The 26,570-nt window shown below is 41.7% G+C and overlaps 1 protein-coding gene across 1 annotated transcript; it reads right to left on the bottom strand.

The window, feature by feature from the left end:
- Nucleotides 1–324: 324 nt before the first annotated feature.
- On the bottom strand, nucleotides 325–15,910 carry LOC116523496 (vomeronasal type-2 receptor 26-like). The gene is made up of 4 exons (XM_032238612.1): nucleotides 15,767–15,910; nucleotides 14,301–15,146; nucleotides 2,365–2,491; nucleotides 325–1,226 (listed from the first exon to the last, which is right to left on the bottom strand). The coding sequence occupies exons 1-4, from the start codon at nucleotides 15,908–15,910 to the stop codon at nucleotides 325–327; spliced, it is 2,019 nt and encodes a 672-aa protein (XP_032094503.1).
- Nucleotides 15,911–26,570: the final 10,660 nt, after the last annotated feature.

The following is a 26,570-nucleotide window of genomic DNA, read 5'->3' as shown; positions in this document are numbered from 1 at the left end:
TCATCTCAGAGATTACAAATAAGAAAAAAAGAACACACAAAACTACTTTCTTACAGCTGCAATAATAATGATAATATGTAGAATAAGATACTTTGACAAGATAGAGATGTCAAAAGGGATTTAAATGTCAGCGACTATTGCATTTCTACAAGATTATAAAATAGTACATTATAGTTTAATTTATTTTTTGTTAATTGCTTGTAATAATGATAATGCATAGAATGTCCTGATTGGTCAAGGTTAATATGTCAAGTACAATTTAAGTACCAGATACCATTGTGTTTTCACAACTGGAGAAAAAGGAAACAATGTTGACAACATATTTTAATTTGCTCTTTTTATTAATTGCTCCTTTTTATTAAGATCTGGTCTAATTATAATGATGTAACATTTGGGGAAAAAGATAAAAGCCAGGAGCCCAGCACTAGAGGCCAAGATGGCAAAGATCTCCACAGCTATCGTGTATTTTCCTTTGGTGCTTATGTAGGCAGGCACAAAAGATAACCAGACACTGCAAAACACCAGCATGCTGAAAGTAATCGACTTGGTTTCCTGGAAAGTGTCTGGTAGTTTCCTGGCTAGGAAAGCTGCAACAAAACTAATAAAGGCCAGGAAGCCCATAAAACCTAACACAGAATAAAACATTGCCACCGAACCTTCATTACATTCTATAATTATTTCACTATTTATGGACCACACATCAAAGTCTGGGAAGGGGGGAGAAATTCCAAGCCATACAATACAAAAAGTACTTTGAATAAGAGAACAGGAAAGAACAATGGAAAGGGCCAGTCTTTTCCCAACCCAGGTTCGCATCTTTGATCCTGGCTTGGTGGCCATGAAAGCAAGAACCACAGTGATGGTTTTGGCCAACATGCAAGAAACAGCCACTGAGAAGATGATCCCAAAAGCAGTCTGTCGAAGGAGACAAGTCACATTCGTGGGTCGACCGAGGAAAAGCAGAGAACAAAGGAAGGAGAGGAGGAGGGATAGAAGAAGGGTGTAGGAGAGGCTGCGGTTGTTGGCTTTGACGAGGGGAGTGTTGTGGTACTTCAAGAAGATTCCTAGCACAACAACTGTGATAAAAGAAAGCACAAGAGCTGATGTGGCTAAACCTGTCGCCAACCGGTCTCCATAAGATAGATAACTTACATGCTTTGGCATGCATAAATCCTGTTCATTGTTTGGATATTGATCTTCTGGGCATTGGAAGCAATCGTCCATATCTGGAAAGGCAAATGTATATATTTAAGTCAAAATGCTAGAAGAAAGCCCTTAGGATATTGCATGATATTATGGTGCATCTATAGATACAAATGATGCAACTGCTATGATTGAGCTCCAGTGGAATCACTTTTTTCTTGGTAAAGATTTTATACTAAAGAACACATTATTATTAGATAGACAGAAACTTTGTTTGTTCATTGACCACGAAAATGTCATCCTGTAAAAGAAATAAAGCAAATCAACCCTTAATATCAGTGAATTCTATCAGCCATGTGTGAGTGAACATTATATTTAATATAGTAACATTTTGCTACTTCTAGACAGATTGATTACCCTTGTTATCTAAGAAATAAAGGAATGCAAATTATCAAGATGCCCTGTAAATTTAAATAAAATGAGTAATCAGTGTGTGGTGAATGTCCCTGTAGGACTGGCAGTGCATGGACTGTGGCACCTACCATATATCACAGGGGCAGTTTCAGGTGGATATTTCTATATTTGTCTTCTAAAACAGCTGAAGAGAACAGCATTCAAAATAACAGAATAACAGAGTTGGAAGGGACCTTCTAACCCAGGGGTGTAAAACTCAAGGCCTGTGAGCCAGATCTGGGCAGGAAGGTGCTTCAATCTAGTTAGGGGACTGCCCTGGAAACATAGAAGGATTGGCCCATGGAGCCTCTACCAGAGAAAATGGAAATGGAAGGGCTGCAGGAGGACGAGCTCCATTTCCGGCTGTGGCCACAGCCGGCCTTTATGAGCTCCATTTTTGCTGGCAGAAGGTTGCAGGGTGTGGTCACAGCCAGAACAGAGCTCGGGAGCCTGTTTTTGCTGGCAGGGTGCTCAGGACACCACAGGTTCCCTCAACACGAGTGAAATCAAATTGGTCACACCCACCCTGACCCCCCAAGGTCAAACTCAATCCTCTTCTGGCCCCCAGTGAAATTGAGTTTGACATCTCTGTTCTAATCTAATCTGAAACTAAAAATGGTGCAGTTGTGAGGTCATATTTCCCTAGTCCCTTAATTCACAATTATTTTTCTTTTTGAATTGAGGAAATGTGGAAATCTCCTAGCCTCACCTAGCTCAAGTGTTGTTCTATTAAATGTTCCTCTCTCCCTCCCTCTCTTTTGTTTTTACCTGTCTGGTCTGAGATCTTCCCCTTTGGACATGGAGTGCAATCATAGCAGCAAAACAATTTTCCTTCAATTTTGGTCTTTCTGTAACCTGATTGGCATTTCTCATTGCAGAGTGACAAGGGTCTTTCCTGTTCAAAATGAAAAAAAAATATAGTTCTCAATATAGAAAAGCTTTTAAATGCTATATTTGTAAAAGTACAAATATCCTTTCTCTCTCATATGGCTGAAACAAAATATAGAATAATGAAAAATCTGGGAAATTTGAGAGAAGAAAATTCCTCCTATTACTTAGTCTAGAGTCATTTTTTGAAATTTGCAAGCTAAGAGGTAGAAAGAAAAAATAATGTGTGCTAACACCCTGAAAATTAGATAATCATCTGTTATCAAATGTAGAAGCAAATTGTTTCCAAACTGTGACCCTTGGTGAATCCTACACTCATGCAGGTGGTACTTCAGCAAAGATAAATGTTGACCCAACATTTGAAAGAGGGGAGGAAATGAAGGAAATTATGGTTGAGATGATTGCAGGGATCATCCAGAAAGATAAGCTGTTGATAATGAGTGATATTGATGACATCTATAGGTTCCATACCTCCTATACTAGGAGACAGAAATTGCCACATGAAGTGCACGTGAAGTTTAAAAATCGATCTCTGAGAGAAGAAATTTACCAGAAGCCAAGTGACCAGAATACCATATACGTGGGGGAGATGGTGACAGTAATAAAACAGATACCAAGAAGAGTGAGGGAAAGGAGGCAGAAATATCAGGACCGAACAACACAATTGAGGAAACTTCAGGTGATGTATAGGTGGCTTTTTCCAGAAGGGGTGTCCTTCCTCTGGCAAGACCAGAGGTTTCGGATTGAATCATTGCAAGATGCACAAGATTTTATGGAAAGTCAGTTGAAGAGGGGATCCCAGAGTAATGATGGAGAATTGGATAACAAGAGCCGAGGAGAGGAGCAAAAGAATAGTGCCCCAGGAGATGAGAAAGGGGGAAATGAGAGTCAAAATAGAGATGAGAGACTGCAGACGAGGTAGACAACAAAATTTGAAGCGTTACATAAATAAACATGGCGGATGAACTCCGCTTAATTTCTTTAAACATAAATGGTTTTAATTCACTAAGAAAGAGAAATAAAATACTGAATGCTTTATGGAAAAAGAATTGTGATCTGACATGCCTGCAAGAAGTACATATCGTGAACCACCAGCAAAATGTGCTGCATTACCTCCGGCTGGGTATAATGCACACAAGTTTAGCAGATGAAAAGAAAAGGGGCATTGTGCTGTATGTTAAAGATCCTATTGATTCTAATTTGGTGTATACTGATGGTGAGGGAAGACTTTTAATGGTTGAATTGAAATTTGATCAATATAGAATTTTGCTGGTGGCCATATAAGCGCCGAACAATAATCAGAGTACCTTTTTTAGAAAGTTGCATCAAACAATTGCAGAGTTAGGCTATGACCACATATATGTGGTGGGTGATTATAACGCTGTGGCAGATAGGACAATGGACTATAACCCAGGAAATATCCAAAAGGGGAGGAAATTAAGAGAAAGGAGGAGGGCCCTCCCCAAACCTTTGAAGACATGAGGGAGGAATATATGAATATAAAGGATGTATGGCATGAATTCCACCCACAAAAACAACAATTTACCTTCTTTTCACATAGACATCAATCCTGTCTAGGATTGACATGGCTTGGATGACACCAGAAATTGGGGACCTGATTAAGGAAGTAGCAATCAAGGTTAATACATGGGCTGATCATAATCCACTGTTATTGGTGTGGAAAGGAGTAAGGCAGGGGAGGAAGAGAAGGTGGATGATGAATACAGAGATAGTGAAAGAACAAGGATTTCACCAAATGTTTAAAAGGGAAATGAGGTGGGTTTTTTTAAGAAAATAGGAAGGGAGTAACCCCACAAATGCTTTGGGATACGGCCAAGGCCTTTATGAGGGGTCTAGCTATTAAATATACAATAGGCATACAGAGGAAAAAATTAGAAGAGAGGGCAAGATGGGTAGCCAAATTGGAGGTGGTGGAAAAAGCCTTGCTACAGGACCCGTTAGATGATAAGAAAAAAGAAGAAATGGCTAGAATTAAGCACAGGATATCTCTTCTAGACCAGGAGGATGTTGCTCGGAAACGTAGGGGGATTAAGTAAAACTTTTTGAGCATGCTAACAAACCGGGCCGTTGGCTCTCATATAGACTTCGGAAAGAAAGAGAGAGCAGACGTATAGCACAATTGCAGAATAGTAAAGGGGAATTAGTAGAAACTAAGGGGGAGAAACAGGAAATTATTCAAGGTTTTTTTCAGCAACTATATAGTAGAGAGGAAATTTCTGAGGACCAAATTAAGGAATTCTTAGATAATGCAAATCTACCTAAGATTTCAAATGAAGTGAAAGGGGTACTAAACCAAAAGATAACAATAGATGAACTAGAAAAGGCAGTCAAAAAAATGAAAAACAACAAAACTCCTGGCATGGATGGTTTGCCAGTTGAAATTTATAAAACTTTTTGGGGAATCTTAGGACAAGAAATGATAGTAATATTTAATGCTGTCTTGACGGATTCTATTACACCAAAATCGTGGGCTGAGGCCTATATAACCCTTTTGCCTAAGGCTGGAGCTGACTGTACCCACTATAGGCCCATTTCACTTTTGAATGTGGATTATAAAACCTTTGCAGCTATACTGGCAGATAGACTTAAATTCTTCCTTAGCAAATTTATACATCCTGATTAGAACGGCTTTCTGCTGTCGAGGCATTTGAAAGATAATAGAATTATTTTGGATGCCTTAGAATATTATGAAGCCCAGCTGGACAAACAAGTGGCCTTTATGTTTGTCGATGCACAGAAGGCATTCAATCGGGTAAATTGGAAGTTTATGTTGTCACAGTTAGAAAATATGAAGTTTGGAGTAAACTTCTTAAATGCGGTTCAGGCAATTTATGTATGACAAACCGTGACATTACTGGTAAATGGAGAAGAGGCGTGTGATATTGAGATTGGTAAAGGCACAAGACAAGGATGCCCGTTATCTCCCTTACTGTTTATCCTTACATTAGAACCCCTTCTTAGAATAGTGAGGAGTGATATAGAAATTAAAGGGTTACGAGCTAAAGCTCAGGAATTTAAGGTCCAGGCTTTTGCTGACAACCTTGTTTTTATTTTAGAGGATCCTATGGCTTCTGGGATACAGCTTTTACGTAAAATAGAGGAGTTACGTATAAATAAAGAGAAGACAAAACTATTAATTATGAATATGACTTTGAACCAGAAAAGGGAAGTACAAAGCTTGTTAGGGATTAACATGGCCCATAAAGTACAATACTTGGGAATTTGGCTTACGAAGAGATGTTCCTCTATCAAGGTAGATAATTATATGAAATTATTACAACAGGTATCTAAGGATATGACTAATTGGAGTGGTAAACAACTATCTTTGATGGGCAGGATTGCGACAGTTAAGACACATGTACTACCGAAATTTCTGTTTTTGTTTCAAACGGCACCGACTAAATTGGACAATTTTTTTTTAATCCTTGGAGACAATAGTGGCTCGATTTATATGGCAAGGCAAGAAAGCACGAATTAAAGCCCAAATGTTGCAAAAACATAAAAAACTGGGAGGCTTCGGAGTTCCCAACTGGGAAGCGTATTATAGTGCAGCAATTATGACATGGGTGAAGGATTGGGTGACGTTGAGTAGAAGGCGCTTATTGGCTATAGAGGGACATGACCTCCCACAGGGATGGCATGCCTCCCTCTGGCAAGAAAGAGATACTCCCCATAGGTACTTCATGGGACATTATATTTGGAAGATTTTGATGGGGGTGTGGAAAAAGATGAGGAAAAAGTACTATCTTAGGGTTCCATGTTGGTTGGCACCGTTGGAGGCCTTAACGCATCCCAGTATATTTAATTGGACAAGAAACATAATATATAAAGACATTATAACAGAAAATGGCAACATGAAACAAAGATGGAATTAAAGCAGCAGGGCAGGAATCTGGAATGGTGGGAATATTTACAGATTAGAAATAGGTTTAAAAGTGATAAGGAACAGTTTGGGATCTACCCAAACCTTCAGGAGTTGGATAAGATTTTGTTTGGCGGAGATAAGTAAATGTTGTCGAAGATCTATCAATTTTTGACCTGTTAAGATGCTAAAGAAGAGATGGATAAAAGCCTTCTAATAGCATGGGAGAGAAATTTTTGCTATGAGATTGAAATGGGTAAATGGTGGGATCTATGGAGTAAGACTATTAAACTTACGATATCTACAGTGTTTAAAGAAAATATATACAAGATGGTTTATAGATGGCCCTTTCCCCCAACGAGGTTAGCCAAAATGTTTCCTGAGTTATCCCCACTGTGTTGGAAATGTGGAAGAAGGGATGGCACATTCTACCATATTTGGTGGTCCTATATTGAAGCCATGAAATACTGGAGAAGGATTCAAAACTGGCTAAAAGAGGTTACCGGGGCAAGTATGGAATGGAAATCCAAGACTTTTTTTACTAAGCATAAAACCAGAAAACAGGAGTAAATCTATATGGCATTTGAGTCTATGTATAATTGTGGCTGCAAGAATAACCTATGCACAATTTTGGAAATTTACTACCATACCATTGAAAGATGCCATAATTAAAAAGATTTATGAGTGTGCAGAAATGGACAGAATGAAGGGTTGGCTGAGGGACAAAGGAGAAACGGAACATTGTCTTAGCTGGAACCCATGGTATATGTGGGCAACAAAGAGAACAGTAGGGACTTAAAACTGGGGAAGTTAAATAGCAGTTGTTAACAATGGGAACTAAAAGTGAACGTGGGTATTGTAATAGATCCCTGAATTTTGTAACAAGAAGATGCTGGTTAGAGACTAAACAATGAGGAAGAAAAAAATGTTGTGAATGACTGTCACTGGGGGGGGGGAGGGTTTGTATGTTTAAAGCTGTATTTGTATGTCTTATTAAAAAATGTATAACCAATAAAGACTATTTTTTAAAAAAAGAAAAAAGACAATAATGAAATGGTGAAATAATAATAATTAATAGTATTATTTAGTAATAAGAATTAGCATGGATAGATTAAAAGGTGGCAAATAACAATTATAGCCAAAAGTTTCAGCAGATATGAAGCTCAAATTGCAACAATAGGCAGAATCAAAGGGGAGCGGGCCAAAGTCGCGATGAGAGGATGTGTGATCTCAATGCTCTGAGATCGCAGTTGACAGTTTTGCCACTGGGGAGTCCAAACGGATCTAAACTGTCCCAAAGAGACAGTGAACAGGAAGAATACATCTTGCTGATCTCGAGGATATCGCAAAAGAAGCAAGATAATTTCTTCAAGCCGGTGACAAAATTCCAGCCATGGCTGATGAGGTCAGGGTGGCCCCAAAACAAAAGGAATGGAAAGTGAAAGTGTTTCCAGCTGGTGAGAAATCTTTATTGTTTTAAAAGAGAGATTTCCTGTAAAAACTTAAAAATTGATTTAAGTTGAAGAATAGAAGAATCAAGTGGCAAAATTAAACCCTTAATGCTTTTGGACAGTGGTCCTACGGGATTGGGCAGCATATAAAATTATTTATTAAAATTTATTAAATTTATTTATTATCTCACTTTTTTAAATACTATCTTTATGGATGGAATATTTACAAGCCTTTTAAAATGGATGGATAAAGTTTTCTTTTTCTACTTTTTCTCTGTGACGCTGTGATTTAAAGATCAAAGTTCTCCTCTTTCATTGGTGTGGGTATTTTTTTAAATTCATTTAAAGATTGGACCTCTTTTTCTAATTTGAAATATAAAATAGACATAAAAAAGAACATTTTAACAGTGATATGGTGCCCGAATGAGGGGAGGGGTTTGTTAATTGGAGGTTTGTGTATTCAAGCGGTACTTTCTCCTCTCTTCACAGTTTGCTTTGATTGCTCATTACAGAGTGATAAGGGTAAGCCAGATGTCCCTTTGAAGTATGTTTTCAACCAGAGAAGAGGGGAAAAGACGGCTTTTGAGAATCCATGTTTTAACATTAACAACCTTCCAAGCAAGGGCAGATGCGCTTCTTAAGATGGCACAATGTCAAGAAAATATACAGATTGTAAACGTACAGACAATATTTTCAGAATTACTAAAATTATCAAATATATATGAGAGAATAGAACCAAAATTGGAATACTTGGAGCAGCTAACAGCAAAATATGATGAAAAAATTTAAGATGTTTATCAAATGCAAAATGAGAGAATTGAAATACAAAAAACTGAAGTGGAAAATGAATATAAAGAGATTAAACCTGCTGGTTTGGCAACTGGTTTGTTTTTGAAAATGTAAAGAATGCAATATTGAAAGAGGAAATAAATGGAAAGGAAATTTATCTCAAAGGGCAAGACATAGAAGAAAAAAAATAAAGAATTTATGGACTATGAAACCTTATCAGCAAAAATATTGATAACACTGCTGACAATCAAAGATAAGCGGAATAAAGAAACGGAAAGAGGGCATCAAAATTATATGAGAGATCTTACAAGCAAGGAATTGCTAAGAGAAGTCCATACAAAGCTGATTAAGAAGATGCTTAGAAGATTAATACCACAAATGGCAGAAGACATGAGACTGTTTTATCAATGGAAAGATACAGGTTGATAGATGGAAGAGTATAATTTAAAACTAGTTAAACTTAGTGAAATTTAGTGATAATAGGTATAGTTAAATAAAAAAATTGATAATGATAATAATGTACACAACGTATAGTGTTATGATAAGCCATAATTGGATATGAATATTGAATGATACCCATGAAGGGAAGATCAGAAAACCATTTGGATTATATATAAAGGTCAATAAAAAAAGAACTAAATTAGATAGAGTCAATTTTTGACTATTAGGGGGGAAATGTTATGATATAGGATATACCTAGTCAAATAAAGAAGGGATAATGATAAATAATTTATATATAGGTATGGGTACATCATAAGGAAACTGGATGTAAATTGCAAACAGTGTTTTGAAAAGGAGGATTGGAAAATTTTGTTACTAAATATTATGGATGTTTAGCTAGAATAGGATATAAGGACTCAGTAGTATTGGAGGGTTTTAGAAATAGTAAATGAAATGCCAGTATGTGGTTATGAATTAAATTTTGGTATATTTTAAGATGAAGGACATCTAAACAATGATAGTGAAATGAAACTGGAAGTATGATGATGGAAACATATATAAACATTGGAGTTAAAATACTTGCGTTAATATGAACTATACTTGATGACGGTGGAAGAGATGCACGAAAGCATTTTGTAACCAACTGAAATACTTTCTACAGTATGTAAAGAAAGAAGATTTTATTTGTTACATTTGTTTTGAAAATAATTTTTTTTTTTTAAAAAAAAGGCAGAATCAAAGATCTGAAAGACAAAAAAAATGAAAACCCTTTGCCTGCAAGCAAAGAACTAGAATTCAAAAAGACACATAACAACTCAGACTTAACAACTGTCAATAAGAAAGACAAAAAAGTTTGCATGGTGGATGTGGCAGTGCCTGGAGACAGCAGAATATAAGAGAAAGAAGTGAAGAAGACAACAAAATACAAAGACCTGCTGTTGGGGGGGGGGGGAACGAACTAAGATAGTTCCAATACAAAGAGATACTATGGGTACAATCCCAAAACAACTGGAGCACCACTTTAATACCATCAGCATTGATAAAATCCCCATCAGTCAATTGCAAAAGGCAATTTTACCCAGAACAGCTTATATCATGTGATCAAATTCAGGCTGTTTGGACTGGTTCAGGCGAAGCAGTAGCGGAAATTTTGATAGTTAGGAGAACCGGCAAATACCAGCTCTGGTTTCACCTGCCTTCCCACCCCTGTCATTTCCTGTCCTATATTCCCTTGTTTTTTTAGCTCAGCTAAATTGTGGATTGCCATGCCTCAGCTGAAGTAAAAAACAGCTCAGCTGATCAGCATTGATACCAAGGGTGGTCTTTGAGTGATACACATGTGTGTAAAGCACATGTTAAGCATGTGCACATGTGAAGCTTGAATGCGTGCACAAAACATACTGTCATAGAACCAGTAGGAAAAGATTTGGAATCCCATCACTGCCTGTGATGATACATTGCATGTCATCAAACACCCACATATGCCTATCCAAGTCCTTGGGAATGACTCAATAGGTGGACAAACGTGCTAAATGCAGTTTGAATATTTGACTGATTTTGTAACTGAACCATAATAATAAAACAACAGAAATGGAGCTGAGGAAGCTATCACATTTATAAAAGTCTTGGAGTAGGACTGTGGACCACTCAGTTCTAAAGGATCATGGGCCAGTCCCAAAAATCTAACTACAAAACTTCACAGGATTTTTCTTCTAGTGATGAAATAAATGAAAATTAACATCTAAACTTTCCAGGTTCCTTTCATAAAACTAAAGGTGTAAATCTGATTAATAAATGGCTGCTACTGGAAATGTTAAACCATAGCTAATTAAACTCTCTAAGTATTCTTTGCTTTAATAAAGCAATATTTTTATATTTAGTTTTTCTGGAGTATTAGAGAGGAGAGAGAGAGACACAGAGAGAGAGACAGAGACAGAGACATGGCTTAGGCAATATTAAAATTGTTGCTATACAATATATCCATGATGGTGAACCTATGGCACGCATGCCACAGGTGGCACATGGAGTCTCCTCTGCAGGCATGCAAGCTGTTGCACCAGCACAGTTCCACAGCACATGCACATGTACCTCCCACCAGCCACCTAATTTTCTTGTCTCTGCCATTCATGCGCAGTGGACGGGGCACACTTGGGAGATGCACTTGAGTGCACAGTGAGGGCGGTTCATACGCGCATGCATGAAGAGGAGGGGGGACCTCCCCACACCCTGTTTTTGCCTGCCATGCCCAAAATGGGGTGCGGGGGATCGTGTGCACATGCGTGGGGTTGGGGAGAGGGCAGGGGGTCATACAAGCATGTGTAGGGGGACAGGGCACATGGGGGATGTCACACTTGCATTGCATTATGAGTGTAGGGACGCCCGCATACACTGTTGTGTACACACACACGCTTTTGGCAAAAAAAATGGTGAGACATCACTGCAATAGATTATCTACAAAGCAAATGTTCGAGATAAGAAGTGGACGTTTCTTCAGAATGAAGTGATGACAATATATGCACTTTCTAATGAGGTATCAAACTGAAACTTGTGACTCATTGTAATAAAATTGAACCAAACCATTTTGAAATAAGATGAATCTCACCCGATTAAACCGGTTGGGCCAAATGATCTTCTCTTCAGAAACAGTCAATGGTTTGTCAGAGTGTGTTCCTGGATCTATCCTTCCAACTTTGACTCTAAGAAATGACTGATTTGGAAATGTGATCCAATTTATAATATCAAATCCTGCAACTATTTCCCCATTGTTATCAAAGGAAAACTCTCCAGTATTGCTATTAAATGATACACTCCGCAGAAAATGGTGGAGCTTCAGAAAAGGGGGATGAAAAAGGTACAAAGATAAGAATGTATTTCATTAAATAAGCATCGATACTGTAATTAATTGCCCCTCAAAATGTTGAGCCAGCTATTATAATGTAAACAAAGCAATTCAACTAATAAAACACTTTACACGCTGCTGGTAAAGTATTTAGAAATAATTATTACTAAAAGAATAGAATAGAATAGAATAGAACAACAGAGTTGGAAGGGACCTTGAAGGTCTTCCAGTCCAACCCCCTGCTTAGGCCGGAAACCCTATACCACTTCAGACAAATGGATATTCAACATTTTCTTAAACACATCCAGTATTGGAGAATTCACAACTTCTGAAGGCAAATTGTTCCATTGATTAATTGTTCTAACTATTAGGAAATTTCTCCTTAGTTTTAAGTTGTTTCTCTCCTTGATTAGTTTCCACCCATTGCTTCTGGTCCTACCCTCAGGTGCTTTGGAGAATAGTTTGACTCCCTCTTTTTTGTGGCAGTCCCTGAGACATTGGAAGAGTGCTATCATGCCACCCCTAGTCCTTTTTTTCATTAAAGTAACCATACCCAGATCCTGCAACTGTTCTTCATATGTTTTAGCCACCAGTCCCCTAATAATCTTTGTTGCTCTTCTCTGGACACTTTCTAGAGTCTCAAGATCTTTTTTTTACATGATGGCAACCAAAATGGGATGCAGTATTCCAAGTGGGGCCTTAGCAAGGGATTATAAAGTGGTATCAACACTTCACATGATCTTGATTCTATACCTCTGTTTTGTTAGATAATGCTCAATGTTCAAGTTTGTCAAGTTCCTTCTGTATCTTAAGCCTATCTTCTACAGTGTTGGCTATTCTTGCCAGTTTGGTACTATCTGCAAATTTGATAAGTTCCCCATTTATCCCCTCATCCAAATCATTGATGAAGATTTTGAAGTATAGTGAGCCAAAAATAGAACCTTGGGGTACTTCACTGCATATTTCCCTCCATATAGATGCAGTTCCTTTGAGGACTACACATTGACTGCAGTTGGTCAGCCAGTTACGAATCCATCTGGTGGTGATGCTGTCCAACCCACATTTTTCTACTTTATCTAATAGTAGGTTATGGTCTACTTTATCAAATGCCTTACTGATGTCCATATAAATAAATTATATTGACAGCATTCCTCTGGTCCACTAATTTTGTCACTTTTTCAAAAAATGCAATAAGATTAGTCTGGCTTGATCTGTTTTTGACAAATATGATTCTATTGAAAGCTGCCATATATTACTTCCAAGACCTATATTCTAGATAACTATATATTTTATTGCTAATGAATATCCTACTATACAGAAAAGCCAAAAAGATAAATCATGTTCTCTATATCATAGAAATTGCCAAGTTTGTATTTGCTAAGATAAAATTGCATTTTATTTATTTTTCAGTGCAAAATAAGGATGTAACTTTAATTATTTTTGATCATTCACCATAAGTGGATAATTTGATGAAGATCCCAACAAATAGAATAACCATATTTATAGTTATAAGGTCCATTTCAGCTCCAACACATCAGTGGTGAAATCCTCTGAAGTCTGCTTCTGGTTTGGAGAGTCTGCTACCATATGAATGCTTTGCATGAGCCTGCATGCTTTGTGTGGCTGTGTGCCCAAGGTTCACCCATGCAGCACTAAAAAAGGAACATTTTGAAGTCTTCTGAATCTGCAAAGGTACCGTATTTTTCAGAGTATAAGACAGACCAGAGTATAAGGTACACCAAGATTTTCAAGAGGCAAATTAAAAAAAAAGTTTTTGCACTCTGCAGACATTCCCATAACGGCCCGTTGTCCCCCACAAAAACGTGTCCTTTTTGTCAAAAAAGAGCATGCATAGCCTTTAGGAGGCTTATAGAGTGATCCTGGGGGCTGTGGGGGGCTAAAATGAGTATACAAATTGCCCATTTTTTCATCATTTTTGCCCTCCCAGGCTCCAGGAGCACCCTGGAAGCTTCCTAAAGGCTATGCACAGCCATTTTTGCAAAGAGGATGGAGTTTCAGGAGGCCAAAAATTCAGTGTATAAGATGCACCCAGATTTTCACCCTCTTTTATGAGGGAAAAGGGGGGTGGAATCCACTGTCCCATGCAATTTAGATCAGCTAGAAAGCAGGAAATCTGATGATTCTAGCTAATATAAATTGCGTGTCACAGCTGATCATCACCCAGATGACTGTTGGAAATGCCGGTTTGCATGAACCAGTAACATTTTTCACTCCTGGTTTGTGTGAACCGGTAGCATTTCACCGCTGAGCTAGATCAATCACAAATATTGGAATTTAATAAAATATGAAAAATATCTGTCAGGCTTAAAGGATGAAGTAAAAGGCTGCTAGACAACTTTGCAACTGAATCAATCTACTGTATCTGCTTAGGTGTTCTGAGTAGTCTGCTCACCTTCCATGAATCTTGACTGAGAAATTCCTGCCTCTTCATAACCCTTTGTTGGCCTTGGAAAGAGTACAGACTATGCAAAGCATGTGCGATTGCATAGACAGCAGTGTAGACACTGTAGCTGTGGACAGTCATGCTGGTTTCAAACACAGTCATGGGGAGATTTTCCAGTTTCTCCTCCCCAGTACAGAGAGTCTCACCCTCTTCCTCCATAGAAGTCATTGGGAATATACAATTAAACGTCTGTTGCCAGAATTCTTTTAAAAAGCTGTCTTCTTTATCCAAATTTGGGTTTCTCATCTGAACAAAATTTTGGAACCCTGGTATCTCCACTGATTGTACTGACAGGGACAGAGCTCCACGCATGAAATTAATGTCCCAACTCTTTTGAAAGAGAACCGATGAGAAGTCAACATCTGCCGTCATCACCCAGACTTTGGTACCATAATCTACATTACTAAATTCCAACAGGTTGAGTAAAAACCTTAAATTTAATATACTCTGAAATTCCCCATGAAGCAACACAATGTTAGTTGTGCTGTTGAAAACTGTGTTTAATATGGCATGGGATCTACGAACAGTTTTTTCATCGTCGCTGAGAAAGGCACCTGGCATTTTTTCTATAAATTCAAAGCAGACACCTCTTTTGGAAAACATGGGAAGGATATTCCTCCATAAAATATCTGCTATGTTGCCAATGTCAAGGAAAAATAGCCCAATCCAGGTCCATCCAAAATGCAGAAGAATTTGGAGAAATCCTTTGTACTGACTAATTGCATTTGGGAACATCCAGTAAAAAAAATTCAATGAAGTTTCGGTCTTGATTTCTAGAGTAGAGCTACATGCAACCTGAATGAAACACAGAAACAAAAAAGGTTTAAGCAGTTGGGTCCATTGGGACCTGGGACTTTTTAAAATTAATATTGCTTATTTTAATTAATATTGTTTGTGAATATAATAGAATAGAATAAAATATTGAATTGAATAGAAAATAGAATAGAAAATAGAAAATACAATAGAATAGAAAATAGAATGGAAAATAGAAAATACAATAAAATGGGAGTAGAGTATAATAGAAGTAGAGAGGAGTGGAGTGGAGTGGAGTGGAGTGGAGTGGAGTGGAGTGGAATAGAATAGAATAGAATAGAATAGAATAGAATAGAATAGAATAGAATAGAATAGAATTCTTTATTGGCCAAGTGTGATTGGACAGACAAGAAATTTGTCTTAAGTGCATAGCCTCTCAGTGTACATAAAAGATACGTATAAGGGATAAATCATAATCCTTAAGATCTTTGAATGATATTCATTCAACCATTGTATTTTATGTCTGCTAAATATATAGCAAAAGTAATAAAATATTAGAGAGGTAAGATACCTAATGAAATATCCAACCACACTTGGCTAATAAAGAATTCTATTCTATTCTGTTAAAAACTAGGCATCTGTTTTCAGCAAAATACCCTCACTTGTACAAACTTGTAAGGTGTCACGATGGTAGCCATATCAAGAAAAGCAACAGAACTTGGTCCCCCAATGATGGCTATTAGATTATTTTGGAGATGACAATTATAATTAGGGATGAATGCATCTGAAGCAAAGAGGAGCTCCATCGAAGCTTTGTAAGTATGCTTTGGAATAAAATAGTCATTGTAGATGTTGAAGCCTAAGGTGCTGTTAGGTAAGATGAGAGGACTTTGATTAATCTCTCTCACAGCAAAAACCAAAGCCAGAATGTGTTGATAGCTCTGAGTCAGTAATCTGCAAAATAAATAATATAGAAAATGATTGTATTGCCATTGGCATTGCAGAACCTTCAAGGAGGAAGAGATTCTTCTCCAATATGCTGCTAAGGTACAAAACACACACACACATATACAAACACACACACAGCAATAGTAAAAGATTGAAACATAGCTTCAAAAAAGGAAATAGAACGCTTGCTCCCATTTTTAAAGTACATAACTGCTTACAAATTCAAAATCAAGTCCTCCAATGGCTGCCTTCTGAACTGCAATATGTTTATAGAAGTGAAAGACTGCGAGAAAATACAACCAAGGATCTGATCTCCTGGCTGATAATATTTAAGAAGATTAGGAATAGGCTGGGTCTTGGAGCACTTCAACACTGGAACTCTGCAGACACTTTTAGGAAGGGGCACTAATACCAATAATCGAAATATTATGATCATGAATGAAAATCTCCCCATAAAAGAACATTTTGCCATCCAGCCCAATAACGCAGAGACAGACTTTTCTAAGTCATATCTTACTAGACTAGTAAAACAAGCATTTCTATGTAAACATCTGTATTTCTGAACTGGGATATTTAACCTCTTTTTTCTTGGGTCTCTAACATCATCAACAACTACCCGAATTCTCAAAAGAGAAAGTGGAAAATATCCCAAAGAAGCTGCAGTCCAAGACACTGTTCATAATTATAGGGTAAGCTTCTGAGTGATTCCCATGCAATTTCTCCCATTGATTCTCTCAACAATCTCACTACCAGAGATCATTAAGAGGGGGGGGAGTGTGCATAATTAGAGGACAGAGGAGTTGAGAAGTAGAACAAAAGTTATACATCAAATAAATCCAAAATCTAGTTGTGTCTCTCTATGGTTTTTCATGTCAAATTTTCTACATTCGTCAACTTTCACCCAGGAATTTGGAAGTAGAGGAACTGAAACTTGGCCTAATTATAGAAATCCTTTAAAAAAAAACTTTTAGGATCTCTACCCAAGGCTATCTAGAGTCAGAAAAAAAATCCCTGTCTGAATCCTACACATTTCTCCCAGGTGAAGGGGAAAGTTGCTATAGTTAAACAATTCTTTATTTTCTTTCCTCTTTTCTTTTTTCCCTTTCCTTTCCTTTTCTTTCTTTCTCTCCTCTTCTTTCCTTCCCTCCTTCCTTCTTTCTTTCTTTCCTTCTTTCTTTCTTTCTTTCCTTCCTTCTTTCTTCCTTCCTTCTTTCCTTCCTTCCTTCTTCTTTCTTTCTTCCTTCCTTCTTCTTCCTCCTCCTCCTCTTCTCTTTAAAATGAGAGCACAGCAATGGTTGGATACAAAAAAAGTTGGCCATAGCTTGGTTTGTGTGACATGATTTCGTGAGTGTGGCTTTGTGGGCGTAGCAGGGGAAGGATGCTGCAAAATCCTAATTCCCTCCCCACTCCTGGGGGAAGGTTATTGCAAAATCCCCATTCCCTCTCCACCCCACTTTCTAGTATCCATTCTCCAGTTCAAGGCAACAAAAGAAGATCAGCTGGGAGAAAGCAGGGGCAGGGCCATCCTATTTGCCGGTTCTCCAAACTACTCAAAATTCCTACTACCGGTTCTACAGGACCTGTCAAAACTGGCTGAATACCACCTCTGGAGCACAAATATGAAATTAACATTTTAATTTCCTTGAAGAAGGACAGAAGAAAAAATACATCTGCTGTCATGATCCAGAGGAGAGATGTCAAACTCAAGGCCCATGGGCCGGATTTGGCCCGCAGGGGGGTTCTTTGATCTGGCCCAGGGGCCGGCCTGGAAACATCAAAGGACCAGCCCACAGTACCTCTGCCAGCAGAAATGGGGCATGGAGAAATGGGAATGAGGAAAGACAAAGAAAAAGAAGGAAAGATAGGAAGAGAGCAATGAAGGAAAAATAAGGAGAGAGGGGAAGGACGAGGAAAGGAGAAGGAAGAAGGAAGGAAAAAGAAGAAAAGTGAGGAAGGAGATTATGAGATTGAGGGAGGGTCTCAGGGAAGTCCTACTTTAGCACTTGGCCACCACAGGGGCCTCCAACACAAGTGATGTTGAGCTGGCCATGGCCACACCCACCTATGCCCATCCTGGCCCCCTGAGGTGAAACAGAACCCTAATGCAGCCCTCAATGAAATGGACTTTGACATCCCTAATCCAAAGCTTTGTGACACCCTCAAATTCTGAAAGGTTAAACAAACCCCTTAAATGTAAAAGAACTAAACTGTAATGAGGCAAGGAAAAAGAGCAGAGACAGCCTGAGCTTCATAACCTTCCAGAGGCTTATCCTTTTGGAATGCATACGTTCCAGTGGTCTTACTGATCGTGCTCTACTGGATCCCCAAACTCTCATTTCAGGTCTTTACTTTGTCCCCTCCAACTTTTCCTTTGAAATTCAAGGAAAGCAGGTGGTGAAGCATGGTCATATGCCAGAGTTTAGAGTAAATTGTCTCAATTGCAGCTTCTCTCTTCCTCTTCCGAAACTCTTTATATTATTAAAATATAATATAATTCATTAAAATAAAATTTATTAATTAAAAATAGAAAGGAGCAAAATTAGTCCTCTACCACAGGGGTGGGTTCCAGCAGGCACTACTGCCGGTTTGCTTGTGTTCACACTGCGTGCACATGCCCAATGCTATTGTGCATGCGTGGGCATCTCATGCTTGCATGCACGGGTGTGTGTGTCATGCACATATGCATTGGGGAGGGCACATAGAGTTATGGGTCTGGGCACATGCATGCATGACCCTTCCACACTCCGCCCACTTTGGGTACGTGAGGGCATGGTCGACCATTTTTTCGCTCTCCTCAGGCTGTGTTATAGTTATAGTTTATTAAACTTATATGCCGCCCTATTCCCAGGGGGACTCAGGGCAGCTAACAAACCAAATAGGGAAGGGGGGGCAATACAAAGAAAACAAACAAGACAAAACAAAATACAAAAAAAGATAAAAAAAACCTCATCAACAGCTGCAACAATTCGAGTGGGGCTGGGAACTCATCAGCCCCAGGCCTGCCGGAACAGCCAGGTCTTAACGGCTTTGCGAAAAGCCTGAAGGGTTGTGAGGGTTCAAATCTCCATGGGGAGATCATTCCAGAGGGCCGGAGCAGCCACACAGAAGGCCCTCCCCCGGGGGGTCGACAGTCGACATTGGCTGGCTGATGGAATCCGGAGGAGGCCTAATCTGTGGGATCTAATTGGTCATAGGGAGGTAATTGGCAGGAGGTGGTTCTCAAGTACCCAGGTCCAATACCCTGTAGGGCTTTAAAAGTAACGGCTAGCACCTTGAAGCGCGTCCGGAGTCCAATAGGCAGCCAGTGCAGCTTGTGGAGGATAGGTGTAACGTGGGTGTACCGAGGTGCACCCACAATCGCTTGCTCGGCTGCATTCTGGACAAGCTGAAGTCTCCAAATGCTCTTCAAGGGCTGCCCCATCTACAGCGCATTACAGTAGTCCAGTCTTGAGGTCACAAGGGCATGAGTGACTGTTCTGAGTGCCTCCCGGTTCAAGTAGGGACGCAATTGGTGCACCAGGCGAACCTGGGCAAATGTCCCCCTGGTCACAGCTGACAAATGGTGTTCTAAAGTCAGCTGTGGATCCAGGAGGACTCCCCAATTGTGAACCCTGTCTGAGGGCCGTATAATTTCACCCCCCAGGCTGAGAGTTGGAATACAAGGCCAATTATTGGGAGGGAAAAACACAAGCCACTCGGTCTTGTCGGGATTGAGTGCAAGCTTGTTCACACCCATCCAGACCCTAAAAGCCTCCAGGCACTGACACATCACGTCAACCGCTTCACTGAGTTGGCACGGGGCGGACAGATACAGCTGTGTATCTTCTGCATATTGGTGGTATTTTATCCCGTGCCGTCGAATGATCTCACCCAGTGGCTTCATGTAGATGTTAAACAGGGGGGGAGACAGGACCGAACCCTGTGGCACCCCATACTTAAGGGGTCTAGGGGTCAACCTCTGCCCTCCAACCAACACCAACTGTGACCTGTCCGAGAGGTAGGAGGAGAACCACCGAAGAACGGTGCCTCCCACTCCCACCTCCTGCAACCTCCGCAGAAGGATACCATGATCGATGGTATCGAAGGCCACTGAGAGGTCAAGGAGCACTAGGACAGAGGCATGACCCCCATCTTTGGCTCTCCAGAGATCATCGATCAGCGCGACCAAAGCAGTTTCCGTGCTGTAGCCAGGCCTGAATCCAGACTGAAAGGAATCTAGATAATCGGTTTCATCCAAGGACCGCCGGAGCTGAGAGGCCACCACTTTCTCAACAACCTTCCCAACGAAGGGGAGGTTGGAGACTGGACAGTAGTTACTTAGAATGGCTGGATCCAAAGACGGCTTCTTCAGTAGGGGTCTCACCACTGCCGCCTTTAGGAGGGGCGGGAAGCACCCCTCCCGAAGAGAGGTGGTAACTATCGTCTGGATCCAGCCCCTTGTCACCTCCCTGCTGTTTGCGACCAGCCAGGAGGGGCACGGGTCCAGCACACAAGTGGAGGCACTCACTGCTCCCATGGCCTTGTCCACTTCCTCAGGTGTGACAAGTTGAAAATCAATCCATAAATTCCGCTCAAGTCCCTCCCCCGGTACCTCGGGTGGCTCTGAGCAATTGGAGTCCAGGTCTGTCCGAAGCCGAGCAACTTTATTTGTGAGAAATTGGACAAATTCCTCAGCTCTACCTTGTAAAGGGTTACCCGCATCTCTCCCATTCAAGAGGGAGCGGGTTATTCTGAACAAGGCGGCTGGGCGCGACTCATCGGATGCAATCAGAGCAGCAAAATATGCTTTTTTTGTTGTCTGAATTGCCACGAGGTAGGCTCTGATGCAGGCTCTCAACAGTGCTCGGTCTGACTCGGACTTACTGGCCCTCCAGTGGTGCTCTAGGCATCTCTTTTGGCATTTCATCTCCCAGAATTCCTCAGTGAACCAAGGAGCCCTCCTGGATCCGCTACCTCGGAGAGGCCGTAAAGGCGCAATCCGGTTAAGAGCCTCCGATGCCGCTGAGTTCGAAACAGCGACCAAGGACTCCACCGGACTGTGGATGAAGTATCAGGTATAATACCAAGCGCCGTCTGAAAGCCTGCGTGTGTAGAGTAGATTGACCACCTCTTCTTTGTGGCAGCCCCATTAGATAACAGAACACTGCTAGATCACTCCCCTACAAGGTTCCTGTAGCTTCAACACCTTCTATCATTTCATATCTGTTAGTGAGAATTAAATCCAATATGGCTGATCCCCTTTTCACTTCTTTACTTTTGGGAAAACAAAGTTGTCTGCTAGGTTTGTCAGGAACCTGTTGGATCTTCTACTTGGTGCAGTGTTTGTTTCCCAGTTGATGTCAGGGTTGTTAAAATCTGCCATTACTATTGTTATGTGCTTCCCACATACCTCAGTTAACTGACTAGGAAAAGGTTCATCTATTTCCTCTGTTTGATTGGGTATCCTATGATATACATCTACATATAGCAATGTCACTTTTCCCCTTTTATATTGACCCAAATGCATTCAAGACTGTTTTCATCGTTGCGCTATATTTCTGTAGAGATGTAGATATTTCTTCATTTAATTAATTAATTAACATAATTTATTTATTTACTTAAATTATTTCTTCTTTGTTGCAATCTCTTGGATATTGGAACACTACTATTGTATCACCTAAATGGATAGCTTGATATTGAGCCTGATATTGGTATTTTCTCTGAATGCTTAGACACCATTTTAACAAATAGTTCTGAGAAAAATAGTTTTAAATTATTCCTTGAGGTTACGTTTAAGGCAAAAAAGAATATTCTCCCCCACTTCCAGTCACTATTCACCTACTTCGCTCCAGCACCAGACTTAGTTGTTCCTCGGTTGTCCCAGCTTTATGGCAGCCATCTTTAGGCTGTCTCGTCTCCTTGCCATGCCTGAGAGGGAAAAAGAACCCTGGATCAGACAGGAGAGCTGCAAGTTTCCTCAACCTCACAGGGTGCCCCTCTTGGCTTCACTGTCCCTTCAAGGGGGCTTTGGCTCCCCTTGGAGCCCACAAACAAGGAGAATTCAGCACAGGGACTGCGGAGACCTGTTCCCTGGGTTTGATATCACCGTGAGATAAACTGGACATCCCATCCCATGTCTTATGCTTATGTTGATTGTTTCTATTCAGTATTCTATTATGATTTATGTTGATTGTTATTTAGTATCTATGACTATCACTGAGAGTTGTATCTTACGGTTGCATTCATCATTATAATCATGATATAGCACTTGTTCCTTGTGTTCTTTGTGTGTCCCATCATGCTTGGCCAAAAAAGTTATGCTATGCTATGTTATTCTATTCTATGTTATTCTATTCTATTCTACTATACTATACTATAGTATACTCTGCTCTGCTCTACTCTACTATGCCCCATCCCATCCCATCGCATCGCATCCCATCCCATCCTTCTCTACTTCTGCTCTGTTCTGTTCTTTCTACTCTACTCTACTCTACTCTACTCTACTCTACTCTACTCTACTCTACTCTACTCTACTCTATCGAGCCGAGGTGGCGCAGTGGTTAGGGTGCAGTACTGCAGGCCACATCAGCTGATTGCTATCTGCAGTTCAGCGGTTCAAATCTCACCGGCTCAAGGTTGACTCAGCCTCCCATCCTTCCAAAGTGGGTGAAATGAGGACCCAGGTTTAGGTTTAGGTTTCGGTTTCATTTTATTTATATGCCACCCTATTCCCAAGGGGACTCAGGGTGGCTCACAAACCCAAGAGGGGAAAAGAAACACAAGAACTACAAATACAAGTATTTAAAATAACCAACAAAAACACAATAGAGAGGGGAAGGGAACTCATCGACTCCAGGCCTGCCGACACAGCCAGGTTTTAACAGCTTTTCGGAAGGCCTGGAGAGAGGTGAGGGTCCAGATCTCTGCGGGGAGTTTGTTCCAAAGGGCCGGCGCTGCCATAGAGAAGGCCCTCCCCCAGGTTGTAGCCAGATGGCATTGGCTGGTAGACGGAACCCGGAGGAGGCCAACCCTGTGTGATCTAATGGGTCTTTGGGAGGTAATTGGCAGCAGGCGGTCTCTCAAGTACCCAGGTCCAATACCATGAAGGGCTTTCTAAGTGACCACTAGCACCTTGAAGCGTATCCGGAGGCCAATCGGTAACCAGTGCAGCTCGCGGAGGATAGGTGTAATGTGGGTCTACCGAGGTGCACCCACAATCGCTTGCGCGGCTGCATTCTGGACGAGCTGAAGTGTCCGAATACTCTTCAAGGGCTGCCCCATGTAGAGCGCATTGCAGTAGTCCAGTTTTGAGGTCACGAGGGCATGAGTGACTGTTGCGAGTGCCTCCTGGTTCAGGTAGGGACGCATTTGGTGCACCAGGCGAACCTGGGCAAATGCCCCCCTGGTCACAGCCAACAAATGATGTTCTAAGATCAGCTGTGGATCCAGGAGGACTCCCAAATTGCAAACCCTGTCTGAGGGGTGTAAAATTTCACCCCCCAGCCTGAGTGATGGACTACTAACCAAATTTTTGGAAGGGAAACACAACAGCCACTCGGTCTTGTCTGGATTGAGTGCAAGCTTGTTGACCCCCATCCAGATCCTGACATCTCCAGGCACTGGGACATCACGTCAACCGCTTCACTGAGTTGGCACGGGGCAGACAGATACAACTGGGTATCGTCTGCGTATTGATGGTATTTTATCCCGTGCCGTCGAATGATCTTGCCCAGCGGCTTCATGTAGATGTTAAACAGGAGGGGGGAAAGGACCGAACCCTGTGGGATCCCATATTTCAGGGGCCTAGGGGTCGACCTCTGTCCCCCGACCAACACCGACTGCGACCTGTCCGAGAGGTAGGAGGAGAACCACCGAAGAACGGTGCCTCCCACCCCCACCTCCCGTAACCGTCGCAAAAGGATACCATGGTCGATGGTATCGAAGGCCGCTGAGAGGTCAAGAAGCACTAGGATGGAGGGGTGACCTCCATCCCTGGCTCTCCAGAGATCATCGGTCAGTGCGACCAAAGCGGTTTCCGTGCTGTAGCCAGGCCTGAATCCGGACTGAAAGGAATCCAGATAATCGGCTTCATCCAAGGACCATCGGAGTGAGAGGCTACCACTTTCTCAACAACCTTCCCAATAAAGAGGAGGTTGGAGACTGGATGGTAGTTATTCAAAATGGCTTCAAAATGGATCCAGTGATGGCTTCTTCAGGAGGTGTCTCACCACCGCTGTCTTCAATGCCGGTGGAAAGAAGCCCTCCCGAAGAGAGGCATTCACCATCGCCTGGATCCAGCTCCATGTCACCTCCTTGCTGTTCGCGACCAGCCAGGAGGAGCACGGGTTCACTACACATGTGGCAGCACTCACCGCTCCCATGGCCTTGTCCACTTCATCAGGAGCAGCAAGTTGAAAGTCAGTGCAGAGATGTCGTTCAAGACCGTCCCCCGGTACCCCAGCTGGCTCTGCGCAATTGAAGTCCAGGTCCATCCGAAGCTGAGCAACTTTGTCCATGAGGAACTGGACATATTCCTCTGCTCTACCCTGTAGGGGGTTATCCACAACCCTCCCATTTAGGAGGGAGCAGGTCACCCTAAACAAGGCAGCAGGGTGTGACTCAGTGGATGCTATCAGAGCAGCAACATAGGTGTTCTTGGCTGTCCGTATTGCCGAGAGGTATGCTCCGATGCAAGCTTTTAATAGTGCTCGGTCTGACTCGGATTTACTGGACCTCCAGCGGCGCTCTAGGCATCTCTTTTGGCACTTCATCTCCTGGAGGTCCTTGGTAAACCAAGGGGCCCTCCTGGATCCACTGCTGTGGATCGGCCGTAAAGGCGCAATCTGGTGGAGAGCCTCAGACGCTGCCGAGTTCCAAGTAGCAACTAAGGTCTCCAACGAACTGCGGGCGAGAGTATCAGGCATAACACCAAGCGCCGTCTGGAAACCCTGAGGATCCACAAGGCACCTGGGGTGGAACCACCTAATTGGTTCCTCCTCCCTACATCGGGGGATTGGTCTCCAGAAGTCAAGCCTCAGTAGGAAGTGGTCCAACCATAACAGGGGCAAGACCTCACTACCCCTCAAACCAAGATCACAGCTCCACTGCTCCGAGAGAAATACGAGGTCAAGTGTGTGACCCGCTGAGTGAGTCGGACCCTGGATTACTTGGGTCAAGCCCATGGCTGTCATGGAAGCCATGAACTCCTGCGCTCCATCAGAGTGTTCCCCAAGCGAAGGCAGATTGAAGTCCCCCAGTATCATAAGTCTGGGGAACTCAACTGCCAGCTCAGCTACTGACTCGAGGAGTGAGGGGAGGGCTGCCGTCACGCGGTTGGGAGGCAGGTATGTTAACAACAAGCCCACTTGACCCGCAAGGTCCAACTTCACCAGCAAAGACTCACACCCGACAAACTCCGGAGCAGGGATCCTACGAGGAACTAAAGACTGCCGTATAACAATGGCCACTCCCCTGCCCCTTTTTTGGGGTCGCGGTTGATGAAGCACCTGAAAACCCTCTGGGCACATTTCGGTGAGGGGGACTCCTCCCTCCAGGCCCAGCCAGGTTTCAGTAATACATGCCAGGTCTGCCCCCTTGTCTAATATTAGGTCCTGGACGAGGGGAGCCTTGTGAACCACAGACCTGACATTTAGCAACAGTAACCTGAGACCAGGGTCCTGACTACTCACGCCATCTGGCCTTGGAGTGGAACTCACAGGGCCGGAAGGAGGGATCCCTCTGATATAGGGAACCCTCCTTCCCCGGTAATGGCTCACCCTGAAGTTCCCGCAATATCTGCCCCTCCCCGATATGACCCCAATATTCCTGCCCACTCCCACATCTATGGTCCCTCCACCCTCTCCCCCAGCCACCGAATTCACTGGCAGGACCTTCGACACCCACATCCAAGGGCCGGAACCAGGCCTGGGTCCCCCTAACACTTCTGCCAAAACACTCAGTGCAGGAGGTACCCAGCTAAACTCCCGGCCCACCATACATATCCATACATACAATCAGTCAATTCCCACAGTACAAGTTAAAAACAGGGAAAACAGCAATATCATAATAAAAAATGGGAATATTCAGTCAACCACAGTCATACCACACACTCTCCATACAATTAAAAATTATTAAAATTACAAATGTATAAAAAATTATAAAACTGCGCAATATAGCCGATTGTATAGTCCGAAAAGGCCACAAAGGGAGTAATGTCCAAACCTCCCCCCAGATTGTGGGGGCGATATGCTGACTCTGCAAACCACTTAGAGAGGGCTATAAGCCCTATGAAGCGGTATATCAGTCAGTCTAACTGCTATTGCTATAACTGCTATTGCTATTGCTATTGCTACTCTATTCTATCACATCTCACTGATACAGAAACTCTGGGCTGATTCCTGTGTATGCATTATCTACAAGTCTTTTTCTTTAGACTTATCATTAATTGTAAGCCCATTCTTTATTTGTTCCCAGAGTATAATTGTGAAGTGAAAAGCTAGATATTTAAATAAGAAGTTTATTCAGTATTACATGGTTGTT

The sequence above is a fragment of the Thamnophis elegans genome, unplaced genomic scaffold (assembly GCF_009769535.1).
Source record: "Thamnophis elegans isolate rThaEle1 unplaced genomic scaffold, rThaEle1.pri scaffold_38_arrow_ctg1, whole genome shotgun sequence".
In the NCBI taxonomy this organism is placed as follows: Eukaryota; Metazoa; Chordata; class Lepidosauria; order Squamata; family Colubridae; genus Thamnophis; species Thamnophis elegans.
Note: the sequence above shows the minus strand (reverse complement) of the source record. Positions and strands in the feature narration are given on the sequence as shown.

Coding starts and splice junctions, on each gene's coding strand:
- LOC116523496 (XM_032238612.1), bottom strand. CDS start 15,910: ATGGAGCTCCTCTTTGCTTCAGATGCATTCATCCCTAATTATAATTGT. Junction 2,492..14,300: donor TCAGTCAAGATTCATGGAAG/GTGAGCAGACTA, acceptor CATTTTGAACAG/GAAAGACCCTTGTCACTCTG. Junction 1,227..2,364: donor GAAGATCTCAGACCAGACAG/GTAAAAACAAAA, acceptor TTGCCTTTCCAG/ATATGGACGATTGCTTCCAA.